At 35.4% G+C, this 9,063-nt stretch overlaps 1 protein-coding gene and 1 non-coding gene across 3 annotated transcripts in view; both read left to right on the forward strand.

Annotated features, from left to right (window-relative positions):
* AK6 (adenylate kinase 6) overlaps positions 1-7,126 on the forward strand; it is a 15,711-nt gene extending 8,585 nt beyond the window's left edge. For both annotated transcript variants that reach the window (XM_077773592.1, XM_077773591.1), the window contains exons 3-5: positions 2,882-2,940; positions 3,040-3,185; positions 6,667-7,126. In XM_077773592.1, the coding sequence (XP_077629718.1) occupies positions 2,882-2,940; positions 3,040-3,185; positions 6,667-6,859 (398 nt within the window). In that variant the 3' untranslated portion in view covers positions 6,860-7,126. The remainder of the gene's footprint in view (positions 1-2,881; positions 2,941-3,039; positions 3,186-6,666) is intronic.
* A 1,625-nt stretch (positions 7,127-8,751) lies between these two features.
* LOC144239523 (U6 spliceosomal RNA) lies at positions 8,752-8,860 on the forward strand. Its single transcript, XR_013337450.1, has one exon. It is a non-coding gene; the product is annotated as a U6 spliceosomal RNA (small nuclear RNA).
* The last annotated feature ends 203 nt before the right edge of the window (positions 8,861-9,063 follow it).

The raw sequence follows: 9,063 nt of genomic DNA on the forward strand, positions 1-9,063 counted from the left end.
AAGAATTTTAAAGGATTTTTTTTTGTTTTTTTTTTTGAGAGAGAGAAAGCACAAGCCAGGGAGGGGTGGAGAGAAAATCCCAAACAGGCTTTGCTCTGTCAGGATCATGATCTGAGCCAAAACTAGCTGGATGCTTACCTGACTGAGCCACCCAGGGGCCCCTAAAATGAACTTTAGAATCCATTTCTCCATTCCCTATGGTACAGGTTATAATCATCACTCACCCAAAATTCTGCAGTGGCCTCGATCTGGTATCCTGCTTCTGGATTTCCTTCCTCCTTATTCTCTACAGAGAAACCAAAATAATTTTAAAAAATTTGTAATTGATTATGTCATTTCAGGCTTAAAATGTTTTAATGATTTTACTTTGCCTTAGGTTAAAGTCTAACTCTGCAACCCTTTTAGATCTGGCCTCAATTTACTGGACCCATTTAAAGTATTATCCTAGTATAATTTCCAGGTTACTTGTCTGTCCTCTCTCATTGTAAACTCTTTAAAGGAAAGACTACATTTGCCTTCTTGGTCATTGGTCATTATTAAACCCTTATTATCCCTACAGTCACTTGTACATGGTATTTGATAAGTTTTTTTTGAAATAATATTTTCAATCTTGGATTACACTATTCAAGTGCATTTCAGCATTGTGGTATAAAGACTTCAATTCTAACTTAATATTGCATTTGTTATTTCTATTTTAGATGGCATATTTTTAAAGGATTTCACTAGTCTTAAGAGTCAAGGGTTTAAAATATGAAGGAACCTCAGTATTTATCTACTGCTGATTCCCACATAATATGGAATCATCAGTAGGTATTAGATTTTGTGGCACTGTAAAAATAATACACCAAAAAAGTACTCCAAATCCTAATTTATTTCCATCTTTTGTGTTTCTTCTAATCTTTGGCCCTATTACAGACAACTTTGAATTCTGCTTGTTATGTTTTATCCTTTGTGTCATAAGCATTTACATGTGTGATCTGGTCTATACTACATAATACTACCTAATAGTTATTTTCTTAACTTTAATTACATAATATTTTATCAAATTAGTAAACTGAGATTTAAGTTTTTCCTATTGTTGAATTTTTTTTTATCATTTTATCCCTTACATTTTTTCTTGGCTAGAAATTAAATGGTAGAGGACATCTGTGAATGGGTATGACATTTTCTTTTTTTTAATTATTATTTTTTAAAATGTTTTGTTTCTTTTTAAGAGAGAGAGTGTGAGCAGGGAGGTACAGAGGGAGAGGGAGACAGAGGATCTGAAGCGGGCTCCACCATGACAGCACAGAGTCTGACGCGCAGCTCAAACCCATGAACTATGAGATCGTGACCTGAGCCTAAGTTGGATGCTCAACCGAGCCACCCAGGCACCCCTAAAATTGTTCTTGAAATACATTTTCAATTTATTATATACACATATAATTAATGCAACAGGCATAAAAAGGGTAATTTTAATGTGCATCTCTTTAATAGCTGGGAAAAGCCAACATTTTTTCATGTATGTTTATTAATTATTTCCATTGTGTGTGAACTCTTTTTTTGTTAAGGTATGTACTTTTAATCTTGATTTTGAAGGTCATTATGTAATCTACATTTCAGGCCTTTTGTCCTACAAAAATTCCTCCCAGTTATTATTTTTGTTGATACATTATTTTTCATTGAACAGAGATATAGCATTTAATTAAATTTAGTCATTTTCTTCCTTCACAAACTCAAATGAACCATTCCTTTACAGATTAAATTTTTCACTAATTATCTTTGAATTAAAACATTAGCTCTTTCATCCAGTTTACAGTATAAAAGATTTAGATTATTTTTAAATCGTTAACCAGTTTTCCCAGTACCAAGACAGTTTAATTTTTTAGCTAGAGTTTCTGGTAATTGCATGGTAACTAGGAAAGCAGAGGGCACACGAAGGTGCTTGAGAGGTGCTCATGTGGCCATACACTGTCCAGGCAGGACTAAGAGTTGCAACTGTCTCTGTACCTCCCACTGACCCTCAGAAGTACCCTTTTGTTACTTCGGAACACATGCTCATCCTAACCTAATTTCAAACTGTGCCAAAATAGTGAAGGGAAAGATGTGGGAAGACTATAGCATGCTCTTAGAGATGGCTCGAAGGATGGTCTAAGCCTGCTTTATTACATATCTCTTAGAGATTCAGGGAGCTAGGATTATGTCTCACCTTCTAAAGCAAGACTTCCTTTGAAAGCCAGCTTTGATTTGTTGGAAAATCCTTCTTTATAACTGCCCATCATTCTTGTTTTGCCTTCTGAAACGTTTATTCAACCCATGGGTTTTGAGATCCTGGAAATCTAGAAGTAAAAATACTGTTCAGTAGCACTTGGGTCAAACGGACTCTCCTTTCCCAGACCCCATGAAGATGGGACTTGTGTGACTAAGGGCTCATGTTTAGAATTGAGCATCTGTTGTTGTTTCTACTAAGTTCCATCTCCTTAGCCTAATAAATTTGATACTTAATCTGCTGTTAATATGTGTGAGAGTGTCTGTATCTGTGTGTCCCCTCTTCCCACCAAACAGCTCAAAAAAATAATGCAGTCCTCTTCTGTTAGTCCCACAAATTCTGAAATCATTTCTTTTTTTAGTTGGCTTCAATTTTCATAGCTAAAATGTTATCAGATATATTGCTATCCAAGTTTCCCTCTAGATAAAATTCTGATTTAATCAGTGTTGCTCTTTACATTTGGTGTTGGTGTGACATCTACTGTGTGTTAGTGCCCTCTCTAGTCTCTAAAAGAATAATTGATGGTACATTTCCTTTTCCTAAAGTCTAAAATTAATTGAAAGTTACTGAAAGTTACTTAGAAAGTTACTAACTTATTACTTAGTTTAATAAGCCAATGTAAATCTCTTTTAGGGCAATTATATGATGGCTATGATGAAGAGTATGATTGCCCCATTTTAGATGAAGATAGAGTAAGTACAAGTTTTTTATAAAGTACACTTCTTAAAATTTAATAGGAAAGTTGACCTCATGTTTTTAAAAGGAGCATTATTTTTGTCCCTTTGTTACAGGTAGTTGATGAATTAGAAAACCAAATGAGTGAAGGTGGAGTTATTGTAGACTACCATGGTTGTGATTTCTTCCCTGAACGCTGGTTTCATATAGTTTTTGTGCTGCAAGCAGATAACAGTGTATTGTACAAAAGACTTGAAACGAGGTAAGAAAGGAAAAACACTGAATTCTTAAAGTATGATGTAACCCTTTATCCAGATTCCTGAAATTAGCCAGTACAACTATGATAAACGATTCCTTTGGAATATTTAACTATTGGTCTCTCATTATAAACCCAAGTCTGTATGGTACCAGCATTCTGAATCCAAGAGAAAAAGATGCATTTGTAAAACACAGGCAGTAGTTCATAACTGAGTAAATGAATACTGCAACTGAGAGTTTAACTCAATAAAATATAATACCAACCCTATTTAGTCATGATCTTTCCTTAATGTAAAACCTTCCTGGGTAAACAGCCAAGCCAACAACATACACTGACTACTGAATGTATGTTACCCACTCAAACATGAATAGGAAAGTTTATGAAAAGCTTACAAGGTAAATCAACATTTCCACCCTTTAAAATATATTTTGAGTTGGTTCCTCCAAGAGAGCATCAGTCTTAATCCAGAATAACCAAAAATGAGGAATTTTTATGGGAAACATTTTTCCACTGTCTTTTGATTCGAGCTGTAGGAAGATGGAGGTTCTAGAAGGATTTACAAGGCAATCTCAGAAGGAAAGCTTTAAAAGTTCGCCTAAGTTCGGGTTTAGAATTTGTAGTTCTCAGTGACAGTAGTCAGCTCTGACTAACCATCACTACATAGGATACTTGTAAAATCCTTACACCAAGGGGTATGGTAGCAAATATATGGGGAAAGTTGGAGCTAGACCTAAAACTTTAATCATCTTTTTAGGCAGTGAAAAGACATGAACATTGTTTTAACAGAGAAGTAATAGAGACCATATGGTACACATTCCTTTTTGCAAACAAAACAATTTAAGTTTTTTATTAAAAATTATTGCTTTGAGGCACCTGGCTGGCTCAGGTGGTAAAGCATGCAACGCTTGATTTCAGGATTGTAAATTCAATCCCCATGTTGGATGTTGAGATTACTTAAAATCTTTAAAAAAAAAAATTTACTCTTTTGGGGCACCTGACTGGCTCAGTCAGTGGAGCATGCTACATTTGATCTTGGGGTTGTAAGTTTGGGCCCCACCTTTGATACAGAGATTACTTAAAATATTTTAAAAAATTACTGTTTTATATAAATAGCTAAAGACTAAGATGAAAAAATCTGAAAGAACTTGCCTCATTTGTTTTTAGCCATTGAAAAAGTTACAAAGTAATCACATTTTAAAAAATAACAGCTTTACTGAAATAAATTCACATACATATAATTCACTCATTAGAAGTGTACACTTCAGTGGTTTTTAGTATATTCACAGAATTATGCATCCATTACTACAACCAATTTTAGAAAATGTTCATTGTCCCCTCCTTCCCAAAAACCCATACCCATTAGCAGTCACTCCCCATATTTCCTCTCAGTCCCCCAGCCCCCGGCATCCAGTAATTGACCTTCTGTCTATGTGGATTTGCCTATTCTGGACACTTTATATAAAAGAAATCTTACAATACATGATCTTCTGTGTCTGGCTTCTTTCATTTAACATGTTTTTTGGAGTTCATCTATGTTGCAGCATGTATCAGTACTTCATTTTTATCCATTTACCAGATTATAGACATTTGTGTTTTTTCCATTTTTTGGCTATTGTAAATAATAGTGCTATGAATATTTGTACTTGTGATTTTATGTGGACATTATATGTTCATTTATCTTGGATATGGAATTTAAGAATGGGATTGCTAGGTAATGAACTCCATGTTTAACCTCTTGAGGTACTGTTAGACTGCCACAGTGGCTGTATCAGTTTACCTTCCTGAGGGCAGTGTATGAAGGCTCTAATATTTCCACATCCTTGTGTATCTGTCATTTTCATTGTAGCCATCCTAGTGGATATGAAGTAGTATCTCATTGTTTTGATTTGCATTTCCTTTATTGCTAATGATATTGAGCATCTTTTCATGTACCTATTGCCCATTTGTATGTCTTATTGGGAGAAATAATTCTTCAGATCCTATGCCCAGTTTTTTATTGGGTTATGCTTCCTTCTTAATTAAGTTGTAAAAGTTCTTTCTGTATTTTAGATGCAAATTTCTTATAAGATACATGATTTGCAAACATATTCTCATTCTGTTGGTTATGTTTTCATAAAGTTAATCATCCTTTAATTAGTTCAATTTACTTGTTTTAAATGTTTATTTTTGAGTGAGAGATAGACAGTGTGAGTGGGGGAGGGACAGAAAGTGAGGGAGACACAGAACTTGAAGCAGCCCCAGGCTCCATGCTGTCAGCACAGAGCCGGATGCAGGGCTCACACCTATGAACCATGAGATCATAACCTGAGCTAAAGTCAGATGCTTAACCGACTGAGCCATCTAGGCACCCCATAAGTAATTCAGTTTACACTTGATTGTTACAAGGTTGAACTAATTTGAATTTTTAAAAATCTTTTTCATTAGCTAATTAATTAGTTGGCTAATTTGCATATTTGCCTAAAGATAATGTAAGTTAATTTTTTTCTATGTCTTTGGACTTGGTAAAGCACAGATACATCTATCTGTATGATCAGCTACCCAGTTAGTATATAGTATTCCTATCATTAAGTACTTCATTTTTTTAAATATTATTTTTTATTTTTTGTAAGGTTAATTTATTTATTTTGAGTGAGAGAGGACACGTGTGCCCTGGGAAAGGGCAGAAAGAAAGGGAGACAGAATCCCAAGCAGGCTCTGCACCATCAGCACAGAGCCTGATGCGGGGCTCCATCTCACGAATTGTGAGACCATGACCTGTGCTAAAACCAGGAGTCAGAGGTTTAACTGACTGAGCCATCCAGGAGCCCCGTAAGATTTTATTTTTTAGGTAATCTCTACACCCAATACAGGGTAGAACTTACAACCCCAAGACTAAGGGTTGCATGCTCCACTCACTGAGTCAGCCAGGGCCCCCCATAAGTATTTCATTTTTATACACTATCTCATTGTTGTATCTGTGTATGTCTTAATTCTTCTAATTCTTTTGAAATCTAGGGCCACAGCTTTAAGACGTATTATTTATCTCATAGCTCAATATCTGGCCTGAGGTCAGTAGATATGTTTGCTAATTGAATGGATGACAAATTTTGGGGGCGGAAATTACGACAAACCTAAACACTGAATCTTAGTTTAACTTCTTGTGAAAAAAGTCATGAGCTTACAGTTCATGGGATCGAGCCCCTCATCGGGCTCTTTGCTGACAGTGCAGAACCTGCTTGGGATTTTCTTTCTCCTTCTCTCTCTGCCCTTCCCCTGCATGTGCTTTCTCCCTCTCTCTTGGAAGAAACTTTATAAAAAAGCCTCATATTTACAGGTGCCAGTCTATTTTCTTTAAGTAAATAGATTACAAGAAGTATGTTTGCATGATTTTTCAGGTATTTGAAAGTGTCCTATTTCTGTTGTGTTCCTAAAACTCCAGTTAATGCCATTCAGTTTGATTTTCTGTTTTTTTGTTTTTGTTTTTTATCTTCTCATTGCCTTCCAGGGGTTATAATGAGAAGAAACTAAAAGACAATATTCAATGTGAAATTTTTCAAGTTCTTTATGAAGAAGCATTAGCATCCTATAAGGAAGAAATAGTACATCAGCTGCCCAGCAATAAACCAGAAGATCTAGAGGATAACATCAATCAGATATTAAAGTGGATTGAGCAGTGGATTAAGGATCATAGCTCCTGATTTACAAGACTAGCCACTTTACAACCACTCTTGTTATCTCCCTGCCATATTGAATAAATTGTCCAATTATCGGTAAAACTTTTTTTATTAAAATTGAGTGGCAAGACGAGTAGATGGATAGCCTAAAGGCTTATGTGTGGGCTTTTTTTCCTCCACAAAAAAGCGAAACATTCTCAAGTATAGTGTATGTAATATCATTAAGGACTGAGAGTAAAAACGGTCATTTTAAATGCTTCATCTGCTAAAGAATAAATAAATCAGACTACATTGGGTGGCTATCTTTTAAGTTCATTACAGAATAAAATAAAAGTGATCCCTTAAAATAAACTTAAGACTGAAGATAAAACATTAGAGTTTTTCGTTTTTATTTCTTTGCTTAAAAAAACAAACACACAGGGGTGCCTGGATGGCTCAGTCAGTTGAGCATCTGACTCTTGATTTCAGCTCAGGTCATGATTCCAGGGTCATAGGATTGAGCCCCATGTAGGGCTCCATGCTGAGCATGTAGCCTTCTTAAGATACTCTCTCTCCCTCTGCCCCTCTCACCTGCTCACACACCGCCCCCTCTCTGTCTCAAATACACATACACACACACATAGAAGTGGTTTTTGGTTTTTATACTCTGTAAAAACCAAAAGGCACAAAAGGGTATACTAGAAAGGTAGGTTTCCTTTCCAGGCCACTCCTTATTCTTTAGCCACCCTAGATCCCCTAGAGCCAAAATCAAGGGTTGGAGGCTTAACCAACTGAGCCACCCAGGTGCCCCAAAATTTGTCATTTTAAAGTGCATAATTGAGCGCCTGGCTCAGTCAGTTAAGTGTCCAACTCTTGGTTTTGGCTCAGGTCATGATCTCGCAGTTTGTGGGTTCGAGCCCCACATCAGGTTCCACACTTGGGATTCTTTCTCTCCTTCTCTCTTTGCCCCTCCCCTGCTCACTTGCAATCTCTCTCAAAAAATAACTTTAAAAAAAAGTGCACAATTAGCTGGCTTTTATTATACTCACAAGATTGTGCAACCATCATTATCTAATTCCATATGTAACATTTCCATTACCCCACTTAGAAGTCCCATCCTATTAGCAGGCACCCCAGTTCTTAGGAGTGAAAAACATCATGAAAATTATTTATATAAACCTATTTATGTATATAAATAAGCTTTTATTTAAAATTTAGTTCCTTATCACTTTTGATGACATAAATCCCTTTGACAGTCTGATATAAGCTATGAACCCATCTCCTCCAAATAATACAGAATTACATATTAATGTAAAATATTGTTTATGTTTTTCAAAGACTCAGAGGCCCCTGAAGTCCATTCAGAAGTTTGTTGTCTAAGGAGTTTATTTTTATGGAATGGAGGATTCAAAAAAATCTAGTTTGTTAAACAAGGGTAGCGGGTAAAAAGCCAGTTGGTCATTTGGTCACCCTGGGGGACCTCACCAGTGCATTAAGCAAGAACATAAATAAAAAATATACAGGGCTATAAGGAAAAAATAAGGTATTCTCAGTTAACGTGATTTTTTATGTAGAAATTCCAAGAGAATCCATACAAAAGGTAGTTGAACTAATAAGTGACTTTAACAAAGTCACAAGATATAAGACCAATACACAAAAATCTACTGCATTTCCATATAGCAGTGACAACTTGAAATTAAAATTAAAACAATACCATTTACAATAGTACCAAAAACTTGACTGACTTATGTTAAATCTAACAAAATATTTGTAAGATCTGCATGCTAAAATCTCAAATGAAAGAAATCAAAGATCCAAATAGATGTATAAACCATGTTCATGAAATCGTAGATTCAATATTATTAACCGGACAATTTTCCCCAAATTGATCTATTCAGGACCAATCAAAATCCCAGCATACTCTTCTAAAATGAAAGTTGCTAAAGCTCACTTCAGCACATACAGTAAAATTGGAATGATACAGTGCACTTTAGCATGGCCTCTGAACAAAGAAGCATGCAAATTCATGAAGTGTTCCATATTAAAAAAAGAATTGTGCCTCAGCAATCAGACAACACAAAGAAATAAAAGGTATCCATATTTGCCAGGAGGAGGTCAAACTTTCACTCTTCACAGATGACATGATATTCTATATGGAAAACCCAAAAGATTCCACCAAGAAACTGCTAGAACTGATTAATGAATTTAGCAAAGTTGCAGGATATAAAATCAATGCACATCAGTCAGTT

This window comes from Crocuta crocuta, unplaced genomic scaffold, assembly GCF_008692635.1.
Source record: "Crocuta crocuta isolate KB4526 unplaced genomic scaffold, BGI_CrCroc_1.0 scaffold383, whole genome shotgun sequence".
Taxonomy (NCBI): Eukaryota; Metazoa; Chordata; class Mammalia; order Carnivora; family Hyaenidae; genus Crocuta; species Crocuta crocuta.